Source organism: Passer domesticus, chromosome 6, assembly GCF_036417665.1.
Source record: "Passer domesticus isolate bPasDom1 chromosome 6, bPasDom1.hap1, whole genome shotgun sequence".
NCBI lineage: Eukaryota > Metazoa > Chordata > Aves > Passeriformes > Passeridae > Passer > Passer domesticus.
Window position 1 is genome coordinate 72,303,166 of NC_087479.1, and position 26,262 is coordinate 72,329,427.

At 48.6% G+C, this 26,262-nt stretch overlaps 1 protein-coding gene across 2 annotated transcripts; it reads right to left on the minus strand.

Moving 5' to 3' along the window:
- Positions 1-3,400: 3,400 nt before the first annotated feature.
- LOC135304003 (serine/threonine-protein kinase PAK 3-like) lies at positions 3,401-17,704 on the minus strand. 2 transcript variants are annotated; one of them, XM_064426318.1, is made up of 15 exons: positions 17,229-17,704; positions 16,250-16,287; positions 15,498-15,629; positions 14,962-15,097; positions 12,569-12,703; positions 11,956-12,291; positions 11,252-11,543; positions 10,292-10,355; positions 9,550-9,598; positions 8,672-8,784; positions 7,894-8,011; positions 7,110-7,209; positions 6,465-6,661; positions 5,015-5,152; positions 3,401-3,640 (listed from the first exon to the last, which is right to left on the minus strand). In XM_064426318.1, exons 5-15 carry the CDS (start codon positions 12,659-12,661, stop codon positions 3,560-3,562), a joined length of 1,581 nt encoding a protein of 526 aa, XP_064282388.1. In that variant the 5' UTR covers positions 12,662-12,703; positions 14,962-15,097; positions 15,498-15,629; positions 16,250-16,287; positions 17,229-17,704; the 3' UTR covers positions 3,401-3,559. The 2 variants fall into 2 exon arrangements, with proteins under 2 accessions (XP_064282388.1, XP_064282387.1); XM_064426317.1 differs by lacking the exon at positions 14,962-15,097 and having other exon boundaries at positions 17,229-17,688.
- Positions 17,705-26,262: the final 8,558 nt, after the last annotated feature.

Consider the following 26,262-nt stretch of genomic DNA (forward strand, 5'->3'; position numbering starts at 1 on the left):
ATGACTCAGAGATAACTCCCTACAGGAGCCATTTCTGTTTAATGGGCAGTCAAGGACCCACTGCATGACTCAGAATGATATCAGCCCATTGTGAGATGCTCCCCCCAGCGGGGAGGAGCTAAGCATCCCCACCTGGATATCATTTGGGATTTGGGACAGAACAAGGGGCCCCAGCCAAGTGGTTTCCAGAAGAGAAGATCTACCAGATCTTTTCTATGGGATCAGCACTTCAACAAGACCATTTCATCTGGACTGCTACCACCACCCTAACTAGCAGAGGGTCAGGTTGTATTCTGATTCTGCCCATGGTTTTTCTTTTGTGTTATTGCATGCATTTTGGGATTTTTTTCCCTTTTCCTAATAAATTGTATTTCTGACTTGGAGTCTCTCAGTAGTTTTGCTTCCAAACCAGAACAGAGCTGCATTGCCCGCACACATCCAGACCACCCATGGCACAGAGCTTTGGTATCTAAAAAGAGAAACCAGAGGGAAAGAGCTGGAAAAGGTTTCATTGGGACCTTTCTTACCTGCTAACAGAAGTTGCCAAAATGAAAGTCACCAAGCAGGGCCTGATCCCTGCTGCCAGCTCAGGGTTAGAAAGAAAGCAATACTTTGTTTCAGTGCTGGGTGTGTAGGGATTCACTTCCCTAACACATGCACACCCAGCAATCTGACTTAGTAGTTTGTATCCATGGAACTAAGACATAGTCAATACTTTGCTGAAACTCACAGGCTAAACATTACTCCAAATTATTTGACATATTTAAACCTCTTCTCAGAATTTATTGCCATCAGAGTAGGAGTGTCCTGTGGGTCCCTGATGGTGGTTGCCACAGGTTCAGGAGGAGACCCATGCAGAAAAGCACCTAAGACACAACTGGGCTTGCAAAGCAAACTTATTCCATTAGTTGCAGTAGCAAATAATACATACCAACCCCTGGTTTCCCAAACATCCGCTGAGCAGGAGAAGGAGCTGGAGCGTGGTGCTCAGTAGGAGGCACAGGTAGGCAGTGCACTTCCAGGACATCCCCTGGATCAAAACGGTGTGCATCTCATCATTCTCACCCCTCCACCCCAGAACCAGGCCTTCTATCTCCTGCTCAGGACTGGGATTTTCCCAGTTACAGCATCAGCTCACACACGGCCGGCGTGTGAGATGAGGCCACCATGGCTCACCATACTCCATGACTCCCTGCCAACAAGGGCTCCATGATGCATTGTTCCCCTTTCAAAGCCGAACTGCCCACCCACTGACCAATACATTCTTTCTCTTTCAAGGGTCAGGTTCCCCCCTTTAAACAACACACTTTTCTTCATTGTCTTATCAACCTGCTCTAACATGGATCAAATATGGCAGCACCTCGGACATAACTCTGGTTACTGACACAGTGGTTTGGGAAATATCAGATTCCTCAAATTCTCCTTTGGTGGTAAAGAGCCTTCTAAGAACACATTCTTCCCTTCCAATGCATTCCAGCTACCTTCTTAGCAGGACCTCTCTCTTTATTCTCAAGGCTAAGATAGCCACTTGCACACATTCATCACTGCAATGGGGGAATACAGGGTTCAGCACTGCCCGTTAAAGCTAAAGGAATTCACAAGACTAAGCCCTGTTTGTTACACTTCATGCCTCTCCTTCCTTTTCTGGGAATCAAACACAAGCATTTCATCAATACACCATACAAGCGCTCTTGCTGAGTCACACCACATTGCTGTGTCAATAAAGCAACTGGGACTCCATTTCTTCATGCAGGGAAAGCCAATTCTTTATTCATATAACACATTTTTATGTGGTTTTCACAGCCCTCGTGTTCAATTCCAACTGCCTGGTAGTTTCCTTGCCACACAATTCATTGCTTAGAAGGTGTTTTTGTGTGTATGTGCTAAGACTTTCTCTGTTACTCAGGTGTTTACATTTTTCCTCTGTGGACTCTCGTGGGACATATTTCTTATTTATTACAGATGCAAACTGTTTTCTAACCACAAAAGCTTACTGTGTTAACTGCACTCATTCTTATGATTTTTCACATGGGAAGTTAGCTAGCTGCACATAGAAGACATAACAGGCCACCTGGTAATTGAGCAGAGCAAGGCCTGATTTTATAAGGCCTTTCTTTTCTAATACCCCTATCTGTGTGCAACACATGGTGACTTTCTTTCAGAAATTAACCAGGAAAACACAGATTGCCTGATGAAATTATTCTGCTCTTTTCCAAATCAGTTCACTACTCAAGTACAACCTCAGGCACATCCCCGATTCCCTCTCTCCCAGCAGCTCAGAGCAGCATTGCACAGTGCTTGCTGTGCTCCAGAGAGCACAAAGCAGGCTGGCCTGGTGGCCCTGAATATTTCTGCAAAACACTCTGCATTTCACACCTTTGCTGTGGCTCAGGGCAGAACTGCAGGCCTGCAGGCGCTTCCTGGCAGAGCTGTGGGAGGCACTGGCTCCTGCAGATGTGAGCTGCCAAGCTGTCAGTGCCTCAGGCTGGCCTGGGTTGCCCTGGCAGAAGTGCCGTGCCTGAAGGACGCTGCCCTGTGCTCCAGCCTGCCCAGCAGCCCGGCTCCCTGCGCCGCTGCCCAGAGTGCTGCACACACTGCTGCCCTTTGCCAGGAGTCACAGGGCAGCCGGCAGAAGAGTAGGAATCCTCAGCCAGGCCACCGGCCCTCGCCTGCCCCTGGCCTTTCTCTGCTCCTGGGCGGACTCCAGACGGCCAATGCCTCCAGTCTGGGCTGTGCCCAGCACGGCTACGCTTCCCCTCGGGAGCAGCCAGCTGCCACCTGGGCTCTGAGAGCGGAGGATTCGCCCGCTGCCAGGAAGAGGCACCCAGGGCCCGGCTGCTGCCTCCTGCAGCTCCAAGGGCCTCCTTCCAGCCTGCCTCTGCCCAGGCTCAGGCTGCTCCGGGCTCTGCCAGGCCTCTGCTGGGGCTGCACCCCGGCCAAGGCCGGGCCCGCTCTCACCTCACAGGCGCTGCCAGCTCTGCACCAGAGGAGACCTTTCAGAGCCCCCTCTCTGATCCTTCTGCTTTCTCACTTGAGCAAGGCTCTCCTTCTGCCAAAGAGATTGCACTTGGGGATACAAATCTAAATAGCAGGAACCAAATGTTCTCGAGTCACAGCTGCAGGCCTGAATCTGCACAGGAAGTCTTGGCTGCCCCACTCCTTTGGTCTTTCCTTAAAATGTTGATTCCCTTTCTGCCTGCACTAGAAATACCACAGCTGGGCAAAAACAAGCCAGTGGGTCATATTCCAAACACAGTGTGGTCTGGAGAGGATGGATGAAGAAGATCCTTCCCCACTTATAAACCATACAAAAGAAGCCATAGTGTGATTTAGCAGCAATAAAAAACAAGAAGTAAACGTTGAGTTTTCTGAAGGGTCAGAAGGAGGGGATTCTTCCAAATGAGTTGATGATTCGGAAATTTTATTTCATTCCAATCCTGATCTATAATTCAACTCTACAAAACTCTTCAACAATCCTACTCTACAATCCTACTCTACAGTTCTACTCTAAATTGCTTATGAAGATAACATCTTGACGTGATTGTAAAATTCTTGTCTCCTACTTCTTCTTCTTATTCTGCACTGAAATGATGAGTGGTGCCAGGATGGAGGCTGGCTTGGCTGATATTACAAATGGATGCTGTCCACAGGAAAAAGAAAAAAAAAAACAACAAAGAACAGTGAACCATGACTTTCCAAGCTCAGTGCTTCACTGGCTCCATGAGGATACCTCTAGTTCCTACAAAGACCCACAAAGTAGAACAATGGGACCATCTGCTCCTCAATTGTCATGTGCACGACCTTGCCATCACAGGCAAACCTGGCCCAGAATCCCACTCTTCCATTTAAACAGGTGTCTTCATCTTGCTGGGATTTTTGCCCTGCCAGTGCTCTAGAAATGCTGCTTTCAGTCCTTGGAGTTTCTTCTTTTCAAGAAACTTCAACTAATCACATAGGTCCCTGTCTTTGAAAGACAAGCACTGTGCTGATTCCCACAGGGAGACAGAGCAGTGTCTACCTTTCCATGCCCTGCCCCTCCTGTGCTGGATGGCACCTTCCTTCCCAGCAGGGACAGCCCAGTGGCACTGGCTGCTGCACTTCCCTCTCTGCCACACGAGCTGGCAGTAACCCTGGGGCAGTTCCTGTCTGCTTGAGCGTGCCAGGCAGCAGATGGGGCTGGGACAAGTCCCCCTCAGCTCTCCCTGTTTGCGTGCCAGAAACCTCCAAGGGTGGGCTGGGGGCACAAACCAGGGCCCCTCAGAGGCTCACAGTGAGCCCCCCCACAGCCCCTCCTGCCCACAGCCAAATCTCTGACCACTTGGCCAGCCTGGCTTCCTTGGGTTCCTGCACCACCTTTTCATGTCTCTGTACCCTGCATTGCTCTACTTCAATTCTTTTGCCATTGGATAAAATGGAGCACACCATCAAATTACAAAACAGGGCAGCAGAAACAGTCAGAGGACAGAGTACCTATCCTCTCAGGAAATGTGGAGAGAGGTGGAGTTATTCAGTTGTGTGAAAAACAGGCCCCAGAGAGGCACTTATTGCCACTTTCCAAAACTTCAGATTGGCTTTGAAGAAAGTGGGGGACACCTTTTTGAACGGGACAAGTTACAACAGGATGTGGGTGAAAAATTTTAAACACACAGGGGATCAAGTCAGAGTAGGTCGAAGGAAGAAATTGTTTCCTCATGGCATGGTGCCACCCTGGCATGGGTTGCCCCAAGAGCTTGTAGTTGCCCTGTCCCTGGAACCATTCCAGGTCAGGTGGAAAATGGCTCTGAGCAATCTGATCTCTTTAAAGATGTCCCTGCTCATTGCAGGACACTTGCACCAGATGACCTTTACAGGGCCCTGCCAGCCCAGCCCAGTCTAGGACTCCTCACCATTTTCATTTGAAGAGCACCAAGAGTGGAGGTGAGGAGGAAGGGGGCTCATCTGATGCCTTGGACTTCAGTAGAGGAGGAGCCCATCCCTCACACCCTGTTTCACCTGCAGCCCCTTTGCATTTTACCTGCAGGAGCTCCTTGGCAGACCAGCGCCGCTCCTCGTCTGCCTGCAGGCAGCAGCTCAGGAAGTCATGCAGCCAAGCCGAGAGGAGCTTGGGATGCAGCAGCTGTGGGGTCCCTATTGAGGCTATCATGAATTTAGCCTGGAGAAAAAGGAAACACCTGCTGCTTTCCCCATCTGTAACTGCTCTCCCACATCCCACTGTTTAAATCCTGTTCTTCAGTGGCAGTTTCTGCCCTGGCAGAGACCCAGAGATGACTTTCCTTCACCTACAAAAAACCCAAACCCCGATGCAGCCACAGCTTTTCCAACATCCCTCAGATCTTGCCATGGCTGCTGATTTAATTGACCTACTCAGTGGGAACTACATCAACAAAAACATGTTTGCTTCTCTGAGGATTCACACCAGCTTGACAGGCTTTTTGGAAGAGGGACTTTACTATACTAATTCCAAGGATTAGTACATGAACGGCATCACTGCAGTGCTTGTTGGTCCCTTAAGCACAGCTGCCATAGAACAAAACTAATCAAGCTTTTTCTCCTGTTCTTGAAAACAATGGTAATTGGAAGGAAAGAAAGGAAATCCATCAGTTATTCCCCAGGTAAGGCAACTAACACCTACAATCTCATATTCCACACAGACACATTAAGATGCCTGCAGAAATGTGTTGGGATGAAAATGCCTGCTTGGGCACACAGGAAACACCTGCAGCTCTGTCTCTCAACTGTCTGAAAATTTCAGCTTCTCTTATGTGGAAAAGAAAAGCTTTTCATGGTCAGGAGAGGTGCCATCACTATGGTCACTCTCTGCTCTTTTGGATACTCAAGTCAATGCATTAATGGTAGGCCCATCCCAGAAAGTGCCAGGATACACTGGGAGGTTTTGTCAGGCTCACCACATCACCAGGTGCTGGCTTGGTGACGTGGAGAACGTGGCTTCAACTGTGAGAGAAACATGGTCACTGAGTGTTTCAGCAGCACTGCACAAGAAGCAGAAGAGACTCTGTGGTCTCTACACCCTCCTGCCCAGATTTCAGGCAAGCTTCCCAGAAAGAAGAAACTGCACAGGGGATGCAGTCCCCCTCTGAAAACCACAGTTTTAGAAACTCTGTTTGGTTTGGGTTTCCTTCCTTCATTTCTGAAAGCATAAGAGTAGTTCTAAGATTCTTGTTTCATATTATTGGAGCCATCTACGCAGACAAATAACTGGAACCACTTATAACCCAAAGGCAAGTGTTGCCTGAGAATGGAGTTTTTTTGCATGTGGTAAGGCTTGAGTTCCCCCACTGATGCAACCAAAACTACAGCAGACACTGATGTGTTGCAGGGACATTTTTAGGAGGGCACTGTGCTGGAAGTACTTCCAGCAGATGGCAATGGGATTTTGTCCAATGGCACACAGAACATGGGACAGGTGAGAAAGACAGCGGGATCAGTGAGGATTTGCTCCTTACCGAGGCAGGACTCTGGTTCCAGTAAGGAGGTTCTTGTTCCACCATTTCAATTCCCACAATTCCAAAAGACCATATGTCCACTTTGGGGCCATATGGTTGACACGTCACCACTTCAGGTGCCATCCACCAAGCAGTCCCTGCTAACGAGCTCCGTATATTCTTCTCAGGAGTGAGTTGAGTAGAGAGGCCAAAATCGGCTGAGGAGAAAGCAAAACAACTGTTGTTATTTTATTCTGTGCAATTAGGAAACCAAGCAAAATAATTTCTCTGTAGAAGTTTGAGAATGTGCTGTTCAATGTCCTGGACAACTGTCCTGTTCTGTTTTCTCAGGTCTTTAGCCAAGGAAATATGGCATTGGCGACTTAAAAAATCCTCACATTTTTTTACACTACCTCCAGCAGTGGCTTTTGTTCTTTGGAAGCTTTAGACCTGTAGCTCCCTCCCTGTGGAAGGGACACACAGAGCAACACCACTCTTGGCTGCTTGTTCCTTGTCATGCCTCTGAGCACATTGCAGCCGTGTCACCAGCTCACAGCAGATGTCCCTGCACTGTCACCAGCACCATTTCTGGGGAGCTGGCAGTCACTCCAAGCAGCCCCACACCCACATCCCTGGAATGTTGCACCTGACCAAGAATACACTGACCCAGCTTGACAGATCCGTCGGTTCTGAGGAGGATGTTGCTGCTCTTCACATCTCGGTGGATCACGTGGTTGGAGTGAAGAAAATCCAGTCCTTGCAGGCACTGAGAGAGGAAACAGAAACAAGAGGGCAAAACTAAGTGATGTGATTTCATCACATAAGAAAGGGCACAAAGAATCAAAAGGATTCCCTCTTCGGGGGAATGGGGAGGAATGGAGAACACAGTGCCACTGAGAGGAAGAGCTTGCTGCTGCAACACTTGCAGAGCAGGACCTTTCTAAGGAAAGGCGTGCCAGCCTTTGAAAGAGCAACAGCACCTGCTGTTGTAGACTGTCCCCTGCACACCAGCCAGGATGACTGCTGCTGCAGGGGATGTGCTCAGAAGCAAACAGTGCTTTGGCTGCACTCCTATCCTTTTTAGCTGAGGACTGAGAGAAACGAGTCTCTCTCTTTTCCTTTGCTGTTCCTTTCAAATCCTGCCACCAGCACCTTTGCTTTTACAGGCAAGGAATGCAGTGAAGACAGGCAAAAGTTTAGAGAGGCAAGATGGAGAAGAGCAAATACAAGAGGCAGAGCGAGAACACAACAGCAGGAGATAAGAGTACAAGAACTGAGTTCAGTGAGTGCAGGGGCACTGGCAGCCATTTCACTTGAGATTCTTCTACTTGCCCACAGCGTAGCAGCAACACAGAAACAAAGCTTGGCACATAAAACCTCTCCTGTTCTGAGCCCCTGTTTCCCAGACAATCCTGCCCAAGCCCTCGGCAGCACAGATGGCATTGCTGACCTCCCGACTGATGGCTGCCATCTCCTCTTCAGACAGGTAGCTCTTGCTGATGACATCGCTCAGGGTGCCTCCGTCCATGTACTCCATAACCAGCCAGAGTTCCTCACCCAGAAGGTAGCTGAAAGAAGGAAACAAGGGCGTGGAGATAAACATGCATGGCTACATTTATATTTCCTTCCGGGTTTCATGTTTCCAAGTCCCTTTGTGATGAGGACAGAATCAAAGGAATAGACATTCCCTCTAGGCTGGGCATTGTTTGCAGTCTGTGCAGTCTCAAGGAGAAAGGCACAGCGGTGAAAAAGGAGATGGCTTAGATAGCCTGCAAGCAAAAAGTTCAGTTTAGTAACAGCCCAGACAAAAAGCCTGTCAGGCATGGTGCTTCTGGAAATAAGCACCTAGTCTTCCTGGCATGCATAGCAATGGCAATGAGAGGCAAAGATCTAAGGGAAATCCACTTTAGGAAGGTTCATCAGCACTTAAGAAAGTTTAAAAAATCAATCCTGAAAAACTGTGGAGGCAGTGATCTTCGAGGGTATTAACTTAGTAAGATACAGCTGATCCAGGTTTTGAATATTTTTGAATAATTGTCAAACTCTGTGTGCCTGGGAAGACTCATGCAGACAAGATGCACTCTCTTCTCATCTATTGGAGATGAGAAGAGAAATATTAAGAAATAATTAACAGCTCTACTTTCTGACACTGACCAAAGTGAGTTTTTAACCTCTCATGTTTCCTGTATGTAAATGCACATTCACGGGATAAGACCATGACCTCTCACCTGTCTAAATAATTCACAACACTGGGACTCCTATGCCTCTTCATGATCATGATTTCATTAAGGGTTAGCTGCTTCCTTTTCAGTCCTTGAAGCTTTATTTTCTTTATAGCCACCTAAAGAGACATTGAAAATCAATAACTTGAGAAGTTGGTGGCACGAGACCACAACAGACATGGAGCGAGGGATTTTGCAATGACACAGCTGAGCTGTGCCAAACTGCCTTGTGATTAGCACTGCAGTAATTAGGAACTGACATTCCAACAGCCCATTTCTCTGCTCCCTTGGAGGGCAGTTACAGGACATGTGGGGCCACTGATGTTGCCTTGACAACTTGGTATCAGTGGTGTGTCAACTATCAGCCACAAACCTCTGACCACACTCTCTGCTGCTTTGGATGGGATTCAGAAGAAGTAATCCAGGCCTTGATACTCTGTGGATACATCTTGGGCTATGGGCAGGGCTTAGGGCTTTTAGGGACGCCTTGCAGATCTCTCCCTACATGCAGCTCCCAAGTGCAGCACTGCAGGTGGCTAAGGAACTACCAGGAACTTTCAGATGTATTTGCTGGCAGCCAGAAATGAGAATTCAGGACTCTGAAGCTGTAGCCCCAAAGGGCAGTGAGGTGCTCTAAGGCACCACCTTTGTTTTAGCCATGGAGAGCGAGTGAGCGCGTCCTTCTCTGAAAGGAACCTCTGCCCTCCGTGCCTTCCTTCTGGCAGCTGAGAAGGACAAAGCCCCAAATGTATTTTGCAGGCTGGCACCAGTCTGTGCTTCTTGTGCCTTTTCAGCACAGCTCTACCCAAAGCTCCAGCCACAGCTCACAGCAGAGGGGAAAGCCCTCGAGTACAGCAGAATCTCTGGGGGCTGTTGACATTTACCTCTCCCCATGTGTCATTGTCGAGCGCTCTAACCACATCTCCAAAAGACCTAGAAACAAAACAGAAGCAGAGAAAGGAGAAGCTGTTTAGCTCTTGGAGTGAAAGCCAGCTCACACAGGAGATGTCTCCTGTAAATGCCCAAAACCTACAGGATACAGGAGGGCTCTGCCAGAAGGCAGATGATGCATTTTCCTCTCAAGTGCATGGGCACTGGGCCTGTTCCTGAAGCATTGGGGTTCACTCCTCAGCTCCTAAAGGGAGTTTGTTCTTTCATCTTGGGTTTCAGTTTCTAAACTGTGTGGTTCCTCTCCTAACCACAGAGTATTTCTTTCCGCAAACCATAGGAAAGAAATGTTCCTGAGAACTGTAACCTGACAGCTTTGATAGGGAGTAGGTTGCTCTTTCAGGCAAGCAAGATTCTTCTTTGTTCATTAGTGTGTCAGTATGATTTTGAGACATACAAAAACGCTAAAGAAATTAACACAGAGCTGTCCTCCACTTGAGAGAGAGGAGATATTCCAGGTTCTGTCCCTTGATGCAGGCAAGACCTCGGCAGCATGGGGATGTCTCTGACAAAGCCTTCTGAGCACACTTACAAATTCTGAGCAGCGCTAAGAGATGGGACAATCTATCCCCAGGTTGTGAACATATTTCCATCTGGCCTGACTTCATGCTGGATAGACATTCCACCAGAAGAACTCCTGGCCCATGGCTGTGCAGAAGTAACTGCAGTTGGACTCACCCGCTGCCAATGTGTTCCAGTTCTGTGTATTTCATTGTGGGATTTTCCATGGTCACCATTCTCCCTGAGGGAAACAAAGTGCAAGATACTCACTTTAAAGCAGAGATGCCAGCTTCCAGGAGATACAAAAGGCAGCCCCACTGTCTGGGGCTCTGAGTCCTTTGTGGTCAGCTGGGTAACAACAACAACCACAACAGCAGCAGGACAGGCAGCCCTGCAGTGCAGATGGCTGGCACAGAGACTGATTTTGTCCAGTCCTTTGAAGAGTTCTCTTGACAGGAAACAAAGCACAGGGAGATGCATTCCCAGGAGAGGAGGACATCTTCTCCATCTTTCAGCAGTTTGCCAAAAGAATGTCTTTCTGTTTGTAAACCACAGCAGCTCAAGCTATAACCAATCCTGACGGGGCTTTCAGCATCAGGACCCTCACCCTTTATGAGCAGTCTGAGCTCAAAGATGCCCCTCTCCCAGCTAAGGAAGGCTGGGAGTCCCACCAGCCCTCAGGGACAGGGTAGCTACCACAACAAGGCTGGCAAAGCCCAAGCAGGGAACACTGACAAGAAGTGGGAAGAAGCCACAGGCAGCCTGAGCCCTGTACAAGCTGTTGCCCCCATTCAGGACACAGCAGGATGGGCTTTGAGATCAGACACAGCGAGGTGCAGATCAATGCCCTTCTTGTCCCAACAGGTGATGGCAGACCCAGAATCCACTGGGCTCTGCTCTCAGCCCCACCAGGTCTTATCTGAGAGCACAGCACTGGCAGCTGTTGTGGGCAAGAAGCAGATTGATGGGGTTGTGCTGCAGAATCACAAAGGACTTGATGTGTTTTCCTAGGGACTGATCTGAGCAGGGCTTGGGCCAATGAGTAGGGTTCTAAGAGTCATGGGAAAGAGTGGGAATCAGGTATGAAAAAGTGCACAGAGTACACTGTCCCTCATATGAGAAATACACCAGACATACCCAGTATCTCCAGATATTTCTCCTCAATCTTCCATTTTGGAGCAGCCATGTTGCTGTCAGAACTGGTGATGAACGAACTGTCTGAGCTTGACTTCCAAGATTCAACAGTATATCTTCCTCCAGGTAATGCTGCTGCAGCAGCAGGTTTAACGCCAGAGCCCATGGTGTGCTCAACCTGTCGCACTTCTGGTAGGGACAGTTCCTGTGCCTCACACCAACCTTGGGGCCCTTCATTGCCCATTGTTTGCTGGAAGTCTTTGCAGGCTGCCAGGTGAGATGTCGACACTTGCACCTCAAGTCAAAGAGAACAAAGCAGTCAGAGACTACAGCTTGTCCCTGTCAGCCAAGAGTCATTGACTGTGAGGAAAGGGAAAGAACTGATTTACAAGGGACACAGACAGGGATTCAGTCCTCCATCTGGGTCACCATGTTCCACTGCAAAGAAACAGGGAGAGCAGCAACAGGCCATCAGGAATCAATTTGGATGACTGCTGGCCAAAAGGCCAAAGGACAAGTCCCACTGTCCAGGGCAGCAGCTGAGATTCAGCACAGCAGGAAATGTCCTTCAGAGTGACTGTGATCCACACTAGACCAGGATGGCACTCAGAGGCACGGCCCCACTCCCTGCTGCTCTGCAGTGGAAAGGCAAGAAGGGCAGAAAGCACCAGTTTGGTGACTGCAGTGGATGTCCCTCCCTCACTCACTTCATTTTGTAGAGCCTGAGGGAGGCAGTTAAGTTTCTCTCTGATGATTTTAATTTCTTCCTCCAGCCTCTTCTCCCTTGCCTTGTTCCTGTCCTCAGATTGCTGCAGCTCTGCCTCCACATCTTCCTTGATGGTCTGTAAACAACAATGCATGGGAAGTTTCATGAGTGGAGTGGCTGCCACTCTTCCACTTACCTGGTTTTGTTGATCGCTCCTGTGCTGATGGCGATTCATCTCCTCTTGAATTCTTCTCATCTCATCTTTGTTCCTCCTCTTCACTGCCATGATGGCACTCTGAGCTTCGGGCAGCTCTGCCTGGGGCTCTGACTTGATGTTCTGTACACACAAATGCACAGCAAGTGACTGGCAGCTGCCATCAGGCTCAGCTTTTTCCTCTTGCAGCCTCAAAAGCACATCTATTCAGCCACTTCATTCTGCTTCCCTACCCAACTCTGCTTCCATTGCAACCCTCCTGTCCCAGTGCTGATCTCTGCAGATTCCAAGGCTCTGTGCTTTCAGTGCCTGTGGGACTCCTGGCCTCCTCACGCCCAAGAGCTCTGTTTTATGCCCCTCTTCCTGCCCTTCCCTCTGGCACCTGGTCAGTCAGGCTTACCTGGCCATTCTGCTGTGGCTCTTCCACCTGCTGCCTGAGCTGCTCTTCCTGCTCTCGGGCTGGGAACAGCTCTCCCTGAGCCTGGCATGGCATCTCTGATAAAGCAGTCTGCTCCTGCTTTTTCTCTACAAGGACCTGCAGAGAAAGCAAGAGAAGATGGGTTTTGACTTGCCATACAATATTTGTGGGACAAGACTCAAAGGCTGATGGGCTCACACATTCCCAAAGCTCTGTGCTGATGCTCTCCTGGGTCATTCCCTACCCGAGGGGAGGCACAGATTCCAAAGTGAGCCTGGCACTACAATCAGGGGCCATCTGGCACTGAAGCTCCAACAGCCTGTCAGGCAGCTGACAGGGAAGGTGTGGCATTCCTCAAGGCTCTGGTGAGGGCCTCCCTCTGCTCCTGCCATGTCCTCTTTGTCTTTCAGTAGTGACTGACACCCAGCCCTGTCCCACAGCTCCATCCTGGCTCTGCAGGTGGCTTCCTGGCTGAGCTCAGCCCTTGGGAGAGACACTTCTGCAGTTCACGTTCTCCTCGGGCCTGCACCAGCATTCCTGCCTTTCTGACATCTAATCTCTTGTTAGAAATCCTGGTCATTCAGGAGATAAGGATGCGTGCAAAGATCCTCTGATGGAGGTCACAGAGCCTCTATGGCCACCACAGTATATGGAAGAGGACCAAGGTGTTTCTTCTCCCTCTTTTGTCAGTTGAGAATTCTGACCAGCAGAAAGAGAGACTCTCATAAGGCCCCATTAACAAATGCACTTAAACACCCCTGGGGATGCCAGTGAAGGAAACCGTGTGTCATGTAATGCATGTATGAGCAGAGTCACCAAACACCACTGAACCATGGAATTGTTCCACCTCTCTAGGACAGACAGAAATTTGAAGAATTAAGTGGGGACTTCAGGGCAGAAAAGACCAGAGGAGGAAAACAGCTCTGAGGGGAAAAACCACCATGTCTGGAGGGGGAAACATCTCTGCCTGCTCAGAATCGGTCGACAGAATATGTCACTAATCCTCTCCTGAAAGGGATGCTTTAGGTGAGCTTTGCACCTCCGACATCCTTGGACCAGAGATGGGAAGATTTAGTTATTAAATGTTACATAGACAGAGATAGAGATAGAGAGAGAGAGAGAGAGAGAGATAGAGATCTCACTACTATAATCTGTTATTACTGTCCTCTCTGTTGTTACACACATCAACACTTGGTAGCCAGTGCCCCCAGTCAGCAACAATCCTGATATTGCTGTTCAATTGCTTCAAGAAACCCCATTCCTGGGGAACCTGGAGTGTGTAGGTCCTTATGGAAATTGGTCTGACCCAGAGATTGCACTGGGAACTGCACTGTGTGCATCTGTGCTGGAGAAAGTTCTTCTCTTGGACTCTACCACAATGACACTGCTAAATTTGCTGTAATCAGAAATAAAGCACAGCCCCTCCCTGCTCCTCTGATCTCTGAGGACCAGTTGGAATGAAAGGCCATTGATATCCTGCTCAATTCCCAAACAAAACACACTCTGATTCCCTGGGCTGCAAAAAGGAACAGACATTGATTACCTAAAAGTGATCTCTAATGCCATACTGGCCGGCCTGGAACCACAACAGATCCATTGGCACCAAGCTCATGAAAAACGACTTAATTCTCCAGAAGTGACACATTGGAAATTAAAATTCTAGCCGACCCACTACAAGTACTGTAAAAGGGCAGAAAATAATGAGGAAAAGTAGCATGGTAGGGATAAAAAGAAAATGAACAAGCCTCATCCTCCAAGAAAAGAAAAATTAACAATTTTTAAAAAGGGGAAAAAAAGTAAATTCCAAAAGTGGCTACAATATTTTGATTGAGTGAGGAAAATCTGAATGTCCCTCACCAGCCTCCCTTTGTCCAGGCTAAAGCTCGCTCAGCACCTCCTCCCTGGGCTGCTGCTCCACACCCTTGCCCACCTCCCGTCTCCTTCTGTGCACACGCTCCAGCCCCTCAAGGACTTGCTGCTTCACAGGGCCCACAACTGCACACAGCAGTCACTGCAGCTGCGGCCGCAGCGCTGCCCAGCACAGGCTGGCGCTCACTGCCCTGCTCCTGCTGCCCCTCTGCTGCTCACACAGCCCACCATGCCCTTGGCCTTCTTGGCCACCTTGGCCACAGGCTGGCTCTTGCTCAGCTGCTCTGGACCGGCAGCAGCCCTGGCTCCTTTTGGCCCACGCAGCTCGCCAGACACACTCTTGCCCATCTGACTGCAAATACAACATCCTCCATTTCTACATGTCCTTCCTGCTCTGAGCAACACAAGACAGCTCTCAAGGACTTGCACCTTCACCCCCACTCCAGGCTCCAAGGCACTTTCCAAAGCTGCAGACTTCACTGCAAAAGTGATGCCCAGAAACTCACCGCTTCTGCCTTTTGCCTCACGAGAAGGCTTCACAACTACGCGCCTCCTTTCCTTGGCCACAGGGGACAGGAATGGCCCCCCACTGCTACACGGGCAGCACACTCATCTCCTTGCAGCTTATCAGAAGGCAAAAAGCTGGACCAAAAGAGTCTGTATGAGTGAATAACTCCTCAAGAAAACTGCAGAACTCTTCCACAAGCCAAACACACCTTTCCATGAGGGAAAAACAAAGAAACAAATCCCTGGGACCAGCGGCTCAACCACCTGTGCCCTTGGCCAATGCACTGCAGAAGCCCAGACATAGAGCTTCACTGACCCAGGTGGCCAAAAGCCCACCCAGAGCCCCCAGCTCTTCGGTGCCTCGACATGACAGGGCAAAGGCCAATTTCCAGCTGGCACTGCCTGCAGGAATTGGCTACGTCCTGCAGGACTCCAGCACTCTGCCTCCTCGGCCAGCAACAGCAAGTGCTGGCTGCTCAGAAACTTGCACCTCTGCCTTGCACTAAAGACAGCAGCACCCACAACTGGCACTTACTCTCTTGGGATGATCAGGCTGGGCTGTGACCACAGCTGGAGTCTCGTGGTCATCTTGCTCCCTTTGCTCCTCTTTGGCTTCTTCTCCAGGAGCAGAGGGAGCCAGGGGAGAGATGGCTGTTGCATTTGTCACCTGTGGCAAGAGAGAAGCATGAGGGACAGCCAGTTACCTACCATTTCTAACCTCATTTCTCCTGGCATTTACAACCACAGCTTCTAAGGAGAACTCGTCAACTGTGTTAGCAATGGCATTCTCAGTCACTCCATCCCCATTAAAATCGGCCAATTCAACACTGTATGGCTATGAATTTGATATTCCTTCCTGGCTGCTATCAGCAAGCAACGTTGTCTCTGCAAAACAGAGCTTATACTTCTTGCAATCTCGGAAATGGAGGAGTAGGAAAGAGCCAGCAACGTTGTTGCTATTGCTGCAGCAGACAGGGAAAACTACAACTGGATCAGAATCCCATCCAGTGCTGGAAAAGGGCAGGAAATGTTGTGCAGAAGCCCCATTGCTGGCTGGAGAAAGAGAAAACGAACAGGGCTTCTCATCCTGGCATACCAAAAACACCTGCAAGCCCCAGGATGCAAGTGAGCCATTCCAGTGTCTAAAGCACTTGGATGCACTGAGGGCAGGTTTGGCAGGGCAACACGTCCTTTCTGGCCCTCTATACTCTTCTGTGACTAACCAAGGTGACAGCTCGCTCCCGAATTTTAAATAGGAGGAACATGAAATCTCCCTTTCTCACTCACCTCAGGATCAGCTCCGCTGAATACATGTTTTATGTGACCTGTAGTGGGCAGGGAAAATGAATCAAATGCTGTGAGAAAAGTTCCTGACCTGGTGAATCCCATAGAAGAGGTCAAGCCAAACAGAGATTATTTTCCCTTTCACAACATCCCTCCAGGAGACACATTTCATTCACACAGCCACCAAGAGATCAGGACAATGTTCTTGCTTGTTCCTACACTTCAACCTCTTTAGCCAGCAAAAGAATACAAACATGATCAAGAAAATACAAAGTCTTCATTAACACTCAATACTCATGTTCTAGTAAACACATAAAATAGCTTCTAAAATCCTCTCCTTCAGGTGGTTTAAAAAAAAAAAATCAGTTGCATGCACTAATTCTCATTAACTTGCTGTAAACAATTGCCCAGTAAAGCTTCCCCAAAATTCCTCTGAGCTTTGGCAGTTCTATTGTGAAACAGCACAGCAGCAGCTGCAGGGTTCAGGAGGAGACACTCACTGGTTTGAGTTTGCACTTCATTGCAAAGGGAATCGCTCTTTTAGCACTAGGTAAAGGGTCAAGTTAGACAATCAAATTCTTTCATGACCAAATTTAGAAAGAAAGAAGCTTTCCCTGAATCCTGGGAACAACTGCAACAGGGAAGAACTGAATTTTTAGAAGGCCTTCCGAGAAGTTCTCCCAGTCTACAGTTTCAAAGCTATCTTGCTTGTCCCAGCAAATTGAGGAAATGACAGACCCTGTTGCCACAGACTCTCCCATGGAGGGAAGGGAATCCCTGCAGGTTCCCTGGCAATGCTGCCCCTGTGGCTACAGACACCCCCTTTTTAGCTGAACCTCTTGACAGGACCTTTATTAAACCAGTGGCATCCTAATGCTCTTTCTGTTTCTCAATCAACTCAGCCACTAAGAAGGAGCAGGAAGACATACAAAAGCCGGTTATGTTACACCCTAACCTAAGTAGAGGGGAAATCTCTACTTACGTGCCAGGTGAGTCAGAAAATAGCCGGAATAAGTAACGCCACAAACAGTAACCACTGCAGCAGCAAGCTGCTGAATCATTGCAGCACTGCTGTGCAAGTTTGCACACTGTGCTCCAACACTAGAACAAACAAGGCTCCTGTCAGTGTGCAGCTGCCCACTGACAAATGCCTCAAGGCGCAGGGTGCTCCTGCTCTGAGCAAGCCCTAGGACTGCTCTGACACTGAGGCCTTCCGTGCACCAAGGCAACCTTCTCATGTCACCACTGTGACGTGGCAACCATGCCCTGACATCACAAAGCAAACGCTCCATGCTGGTCTGTGACTTTATGCAAAGCAATAACCAACCTTCCCCACAGCAAACACAAAATAGCCTGGGAAGTTCTCCTCTGCCACAAAGCAGCACAAATTGCCCTCCTGGGCCAAACCCTGTTGTTCAAGGGATCCAAGAGTAACTCCAAGAGTGCCCCTAGCACCTACAGCCTGTAGCCCAAGTGAGCACTCAGATGGGACCCAAGCAAAGGAATCCAGATCAAGAAAATGGCCCACAGCATTGCACATGTGAGAAACTACTCTCACTTTGAAAATTTTAAAGGTTTATTAAACCTTAACAAAGGACTGAACAAGGAAAAATGTTCAGCACTGGCAGTCTCTGTGACTTGCAGCCACATCCTCATCTACAAAAGAGGTACTCTGCCTTTGATAGCTTTAGCCCCTCCAAAAGTTTGGTCAGTCAACTCTTTCTCTGCTATCCATTGCTGGAGATTACTTTCTTACATCTTGATTGGAGGTCAGATGTTTTAGACCCCACCTCCTGGTCACAAGCCAGCCCTTCCCTAATGCCCTGACTGCCAAGGTTATTACAAGGGGAGGGGAAAGAGGACAATGGGAGGATATATTACGATAACATCATTTTACATTTTTACATCCACATCATATCTATCTCTTAATTGTGAGAGCCAACCATTACATTACTCATCTGTAACACACAGAGCCAGGAGAGAAGCCACTGTTGGCATAACAGCTGAAATAATTGCTAACAAATCTCCCCATATATTTGCACGTTTATCGGACATGCCCAGGGCTTCTGTGCATGTACATCTCTGCCTTTAGTCCCGTTTGGAAGCAGTCACACTGGCAGCACCTGCCCAGCAGCAGCAGCTGCTCCCAGCTGGGAACATGACTGGAGGTGCTGATTTCCAGAGGCTTCTGTGTGCCAGGGGAAGGCAAGGCAGGAGCGGGTTGAACGGCGCTGGCGCTGCTGCTGCTCTGTGCCAGGGAGCCCCGGCTGGGCAGGGCACGGTGCCCTCTGCGCTGCGGGCTCTTCCTCCTGCCACAGCTGGGCACACCTGGGAACAAGGCAGGACAACTTGTGGGAAACCAAGGGCTCTGTGGGGCTCCTCTGCTCTGCACACACTCAGGACACCTGCAGCAAAGAGCTCTGGAGCCTAAAAAGAGAAACCAGAGGGAAACAGCTGGAAAAAGTTTCATTTGGACCTTTCTTACCTGCTAACAGAAGTTCCCAAAATGAAAGGTTACCAAGTAGGGCCTGATCCCTGCTGCCAGCTCAGGGTTAGAAAGAAAGCAATACTTTGTTTCAGTGCTGGGTGTGTAGGGAATCACTTCCCTAACACATGCACGCCCAGCAATCTGACTTAGTAGTTTGTATCCATGGAACTAAGAAATAGTCAATACTTTGCTGAAACTCACAGGCTAAACATTTCTCCAAATTATTTGACATATTTAAACCTCTTCTCAGAATTTATTGACATCAGAGTAGGAGTGTCTTGTAGGTCCCTGGTGGTGGTTGCCACAGGTTCAGGAGGAGACCCATGCACAAAAGGACCTAAGACACAACTGAGCTTGCAAAGCAAATTTATTCCATTAGTTGCAGTAGCAAATAACACATACCAACCCCTGGATTCCCAAACATCCACTGAGCAGGAGAAGGAGCTGGAGCGTGGTGCTCAGTAGGAGGCACAGGTAGGCAGTGCACTTCCAGGACATCCCCTGGATCAAAACGGTGTGCATCTCATCCTTCTCACCCCTCCACCCCAGAACCAGGCCTTCTATCTCCTGCTCAGGACTGGGATTTTCCCAGTTACAGCATCAGCTCACACACGGCCGGCGTGTGAGATGAGGCCACCATGGCTCACCATACTCCATGACTCCCTGCCAACAAGGGCTCCATGATGCATTGTTCCCCTTTCAAAGATGAGCTGCCCACCCACTGACCAATACATTCTTTCTCTTTCAAGGGTCAAGTTCCCCCTTTAAACAACACACTTTTCTTCATTGTCTTGTCAACCTGCTCAAACATGGATCAAATATGGCAGGGCCTCGGATCTCGGGTTTCCTGCTGTCAGGATGACCCAAGTGTCCCTTTTTCCCAGCCCGATGGTTGAAGGAAGAGTCGGAATTCTTTGGCTCTGATTCACAAGATTGTTCATTATCTAGTATCTAAAATATTTTCTCTCAGACTCACAGAGGTCTGATCTGCAGGTCTGTCAAGGGCACGCTGCCCTGCCCTGAGGCAGTGCTATCTCTTGATACTAAAATCTACATGTACTTTATTTATAGTTATTTTCCAATACCTATCACCTATGTTAGACTGTCTACTTCTACTCTAAACCAATCCAAAAGTGCCAGCATCACCCAGAGCATGGATGTTAGGAAGGAGAAAGAAGAAGGACAGGGAACGCCCAAATTCCTCCATCTTGGGACTCCAAACCCCTCTTCTAAAAATCCCAAAATTCTACTTTTCACCCTGTAACAACTACTATTATGCTACTTCAACTCCTGTGACTTGTGATTCTTCATACAAGGTTGTTAATTTGCTCCATGGCTTAAGATCAAAATCCCAAGTGTCTTTGGCTTCCTGACAGGATCTCCGAGCCCCCTGCCAGGGCTCGAGCCATCCAGGGCTCCCAGAAGGATGTCCTGGGTTCTGACACTCCAACACGACTCCTGTTCCTTACATAGTCATTTAGGAAATATTTCAATCTTCAAATTCACCTCTGCTAGTCAAGAGACTCCTAAAACACTATCTTCCCTCTCAATGCATTCCGGCTGCCTTCTTAGCAGGACCTCTCTCTTTATTCTCAAGGCTAAGATAGCCACTTGCACACATTGATCACTGCAATGGGGGAATACAGGGTTCATCACTGTCTGTTAAAACTAAAGAAATTCACAAGACTAAGCCCTATTTGTTACACTTAACGCCTCTCCTTCCTTTTCTGGGAATCAAACACAAGCGTTTCATCAATACACCCTATAAATGCTCTTGCTGAGTGAAGAGCCACATTGCCACATTGCTGTGTCAATAAAGCAACTGGGACTCAGTTTCTTCATGCAGGGAAAGCCAATTCTTTATTAATATAACACATTTTTATGCGGTTTTCACAGCCCTCATGTTCAATTCCAACTGTCTGGTAGTTTCCTTGCCACACCATTCATTGCTTAAGAAGGTGTTTTTGTGTGTATGTGCTAAGACTCTCTCTGTTACTCAGGTGTTTACATTTTTCCTCTGTGGACTCTCGTGGGTCAGATTTCCTGTTTATTACAGATGCAAACTGTTTTCTAACCACAACAGCTTGCTGTGTTAACTGCACGCATTCTTATGATTTTTCACATGGGAAGTTAGCTAGCTGCACATAGAAGACATAACAGGCCAGCTGGTAATTGAGCAGAGCAAGGCCTGATTTTATAAGGCCTTTCTTTTCTAATACCCCTACCTGTGTGCAACACATGGTGACTTTCTTTCAGAAATTAATCAGGAAAACACAGATTGCCTGCTGAAATTATTCTGCTCTTTTCCAAATCAGTTCACTACTCAAATGCAACCCTCAGGCACAACCCTGATTCCCTCTCTCCCAGCAGCTCAGAGCAGCATTGCACAGTGCTTGCTCTGCTCCAGAGAGCACAAAGCAGGCTGGCCTGGGTTGCCCTGAATATTTCTGCAGAACACTCTGCATTTCACACCTTTGCTGTGGCTCAGGGCAGAACTGCAGGCCTGCAGGCGCTTCCTGGCAGAGCTGTGGGAGGCACTGGCTCCTGCAGATGTGAGCTGCCAAGCTGTCAGTGCCTCAGGCTGGCCTGGGTTGCCCTGGCAGAAGTGCCGTGCCTGAAGGACGCTGCCCTGTGCTCCAGCCTGCCCAGCAGCCCGGCTCCCTGCGCCGCTGCCCAGAGTGCTGCACACACTGCTGCCCTTTGCCAGGAGTCACAGGGCAGCCGGCAGAAGAGTAGGAATCCTCAGCCAGGCCACCAGCCCTCGGCTGCCCCTGGCCTTTCTCTGCTCCTGGGCAGACTCCAGACGGCCAGTGCCTCCAGTCTGGGCTGTGCCCAGCACGGCTACGCTTCCCCTCGGGAGCAGCCAGCTGCCACCTGGGCTCTGAGAGCGGAGGATTCGCCCGCTGCCAGGAAGAGGCACCCAGGGCCCGGCTGCTGCCTCCTGCAGCTCCAAGGGCCTCCTTCCAGCCTGCCTCTGCCCAGGCTCAGGCTGCTCCGGGCTCTGCCAGGCCTCTGCTGGGGCTGCACCCCGGCCAAGGCCGGGCCCGCTCTCACCTCACAGGCGCTGCCAGCTCTGCACCAGAGGAGACCTTTCAGAGCCCCCTCTCTGATCCTTCTGCTTTCTCACTTGAGCAAGGCTCTCCTTCTGCCAAAGAGATTGCACTTGGGGATACAAACCCAAGTGGCAGGATCTTGAATGCTCCTGAGTCACAGCAGAGAGCCTGTATCCACATAGAGTATTTGGACTGTCCCATTTCTCCTTTGTTTTTTCATGAAAATGCTATTGCCCTTTCTACCTCAAATAGAGGTACTACAGCTGACCAAAACCAGACACGTGGGTCATATTCCAAAAGCAGCATGGTCTGGAGAGGATAAATGAAGATGAGCATTCCCCAATTTCACAACATGCCAAAGACACTGTAGGGGTAACTTCCACCTTTAAGAAACAACATACAATTTACAAGGAAATCATGAGCTTATTCACAGAGTAAGAAGGAAGGAAATTACAAGGAGAGTTGTGGTTTTAAAAATTTTATTAATTTCAAATCCTACTCAGCAGACCTATTAGACAATCATACCCTAATGCTAACCCCCTAAGACTAGTTGTAACCCTAACCCTAACCCTAACCCAAACCCAAACCTAGTCATAATACTAACTCTAACTGTAACCCTAGTCCTAAACCTACTCCTAAACCTAGTACTAAGCCTAAGCCTAAGCCTAAACCTAAGCCTAAGCCTAAACCTAAGCCTAAGCCTAAGCCTAAATCTAAGTCTTCTAAATGAGTTGATGTTCCAGAAACTTTATTTAAATCCAATCCTAATGTATAATCTATTCTACAGAACTCTTCAACTCTTCAACAATCCTACTCGACAATCCTACTCTACATTTCTAATCTAAATTTCTTATGAAGATAACATCTTGAAATTATTGTTAAATTCTCATCTCCTAATACTTTTTTTCTTCTTCTGCAATTAAATGATGAGTGGTGCCAGGATGGAGGCTGGCTTGGATGATGTTACAAATGGATTCTGTCCACAGGAAAAAGAAAAAAAAAAAAAAAAACAACAACAAAGAAGAGTGGTGAACCATGACTTTTCCAAGCTCAGTGCTTCACTGGCTCCATGAGGATTCCTCTAGTTCCTACAAAAACCCACAAAGTAGAACAATGGAACCATCTGAACCTCCATCTTTATGTGCAGGACCTTGCCATCACAGGCAAACCTGGCCCAGACTCCCACTCATCTGTTTATTGTGATGTCTTCATCTTGCTGGGATTTTTGCCCTGCCAGTGCACTAGAAATGGTGTTTCTGCCCTGAGGCTTCTTCCTTTCAGGAAACTCCAAAGCCTCACATTGGTCCTTGTCTTTGACCAACAGGCACTGGGCTGATTTCCACAGGGAGACAGAGCAGTGTCTGCCTTTCCATGCCCTGCCCCTCCTGTGCTGGATGGCACCTTCCTTCCCAGCAGGGACAGCCCAGTGGCACTGGCTGCTGCACTTCCCTCTCTGCCACACGAGCTGGCAGTAACCCTGGGGCAGTTCCTGTCTGCTTGAGCGTGCCAGGCAGCAGATGGGGCTGGGACAAGTCCCTCTCAGCTCTCCCTGTTTGCGTGCCAGAAACCTCGAAGGGTGGGCTGGGGGCACAAACCAGGGCCCCTCAGAGGCTGACAGTGAGCCCTCCACAGCCCCTCCTGCCCACAGCCAAATCTCTGACCACTCAGCCAGTCTGACTTCCTTGGGTTCCTGCACCACCTTTGCATGTCTCTGTACTCTGCATTGCTCTACTTCAATTCTTTTGCCATTAGATAAAATGGGGCACTCCACCAAATTACAAAACAGGGCAACAGAAAACAGTCAGAGGACAGGGCACCTCTCCTCTCAGGAAAAACAGAGAGAGGTGGAGTTATTTACTTGTGTGAAGAACAGGCCCAAGGAGATTTTACAGCCATTTTCCAAAATTCAGTGTGGCTTTGAAGAAAGTGGGGGACACCTTTTTTGAACAGTGCCAGTTACAACAGAATGTGGGAAAATATTTCTAAACACAAAGGGGATGCAATCAGAGTAGATCTTAGGTAGAACTTGTTTACTAAGAGCATTCTGCAACACTGGCACACGGGTCCCCAAGAGCTTGTAGGTGCCTCATCCCTGGAACCATTCCAGGTCAGGTGGAAAATGGCTCTGAGCAATCTGATCTCTTTAAAGATGTCCCTGCTCATTGCAGGACACTTGCACCTGATGACCTTTACAGGGCCCTGGCAGCCCAGCCCAGTCTAGGACTCCTCACCGTTTTCATTTCAAGAGCACCAAGAGTGCAGGTGAGGAGGAAGGGGGCTCATCTGATGCCTTGGACTTCCATGGAGGAGGAGCCCATCCCTCGCACCCTCTTTCACCTGCAGCCCCTTTGCATTTTACCTGCAGGAGCTCCTTGGCAGACCAGCGCCGCTCCTCGTCTGTCTGCAGGCAGCAGCTCAGGAAGTCACACAGGCAAGGTGAAAACATCTTGGGCTCCTGCAGCTTTAGTTTCCCTCCTGTGCCTATCAGGATTTGAGGCTGGGGAAAAAGGAAACAGGGAGGTTCCACCTGCTGCTTTCCCCATCTGTAACTGCTCTCCCTGAGCCCATTGTTTAAGCTCCACTCTGCAGTGGCAGTTTCTGCCCTGGCAGAGACCCAGAGATGACTTTCCTTCACCAACAAAAAACCCAAACCCCACATCTTTTCCAACATCCTGCAGATCTTGCCTTGGCAGCTGATTTCATTGACTGACCTAACAAGTGGGAACTACATCAGCAAAGCATGTTTGATTCTCTGAGAATTCACACCAGCTTGATAGGCTTTTTGGAAGAGGGACTTTGCTATACTAACTCTGCTATTTCCAAGGATTAGTACAAGAAAGGCATCTCTGCCATGCTTGTTGGTCCCTTAAGCAGAGCTGCCATAAAACAAAACTCATCAAGTTCTCTCCTTTGTTCTTGAAAACAATGGTAATTGGAAGGAAAGAAAGGAAATCCACCAGGTATTCCTCAGGTAAGGAAACAAACATTTAAATCTCAAATTCCACACAGACACATTAAGATGCCTGCACAAATGTGTTGGGATGAAAATGCCTGCTTGGGCACACAGGAAACACCTGCAGCTCACCTCTCAGCAGTCGGAAAATTTCAGCTTCCCTTATGCAGCAAAAGAAAACTTTCCATGGTCAGAAGAAGGAGAGGTGCCATCCCTATGGTCACTCTCTGCTCATTTGGCTACTCAAGTCAATGCATTAATGGTAGGCCCATCCCAGAAAGTGCCAGGAAACAAACAGGAGGTTTTGGCAGGCTCTCCACATCACCAGGCTCTGGCTTGGGCTTGATGAGGAGAACGTGGCTTGGGCTATGAGAAAAAACACGGTCACTAGGTGTTTCAGCAGCACTGGAAAAGAAGCAGAAGAGACTCTGAGCCATTACACCCTCATTCCCAGGCTTCCAGCATGTTTCCCAGTGAGAAGACACTGCACAGGGAATTAAGTTCTTCTCTAAAAATCATTGTTTTAGAAACTTTGTTGGCTTTGGGTTTCTTTTCTTCATTGCTGGAAATGTAACACCAGTTCTGAGAGGCTTGCCTTGTGGTTTTAGGGGCATCTTCACAGACAGACAAGTGGGAACAATTTGAAACACAAAGCAAAGTGTTGACTGAGAAGAGTTGGGGAGTGTTTGCCTGTGTTAAGGCTTCAGCTGCCTGGCAGTCCCCTTACATCCATGTGCAGAAACACCCAGCTGCTCCCCAGATCTCAGTCCCTCTGGGCACACAGGCCTCGGGAAAACGATTCCAGCCTTTCCCCTGCTCAAGAACATCTAACCTAAGCTGAGCTCCAGTTTCTTCAGTAAAGTCAAGGACCTTCTCTTCCATGCAGCTGACAGTGTTCATGGAGCTCAGCAGGTCTTCCTGATATTCCTCAGGCCAAGGAATTACAGTGGAATTTGGCCAGGCATCAGATGAACATTATCCAATGTGGTTCATGCGGAACCAAGCTCTAACGCTGACAAGCCAGAGGGAGAGAGCTCATTCTGCTTTTGAAAGATGTCAGTTAGAAACATAAGACACAGACTCAAACCTCAGCGTGCAGAATCCATCTAAAATAGACCACAATCATAATGGCAAGGGGCCTTGGAGTCTTGATAAAAACGCCCACCACGATAATAATAACTCTGCCCTAGTGGCAGTGAAATCAATGGTGGCCAAAGAGACTTTATTACTTTCCTCTTCAAACCAAAGGAAAATTTCCAAGCCTAAAATAGCCAATGTACTCTCCTTGATTAAAAGCAATTATGACAATTCATTCAAGTACGCAAACGTGAGCCAAACAGAAGGATCACAGGTCACGCCTGACGTTCCTTGTTCATCAGTGGAACCTGCAAACTCTGATTTTATGCTATTTATAAATGTGCCAGTTGTTGGTTTCGTAGAGCTTTTTTGGCAAAGGCATGGGTTTTGTTTTCTTATGTTACAGATCCCCTCTATTGGACTTTCAAAGGTGAAATTTTAATTA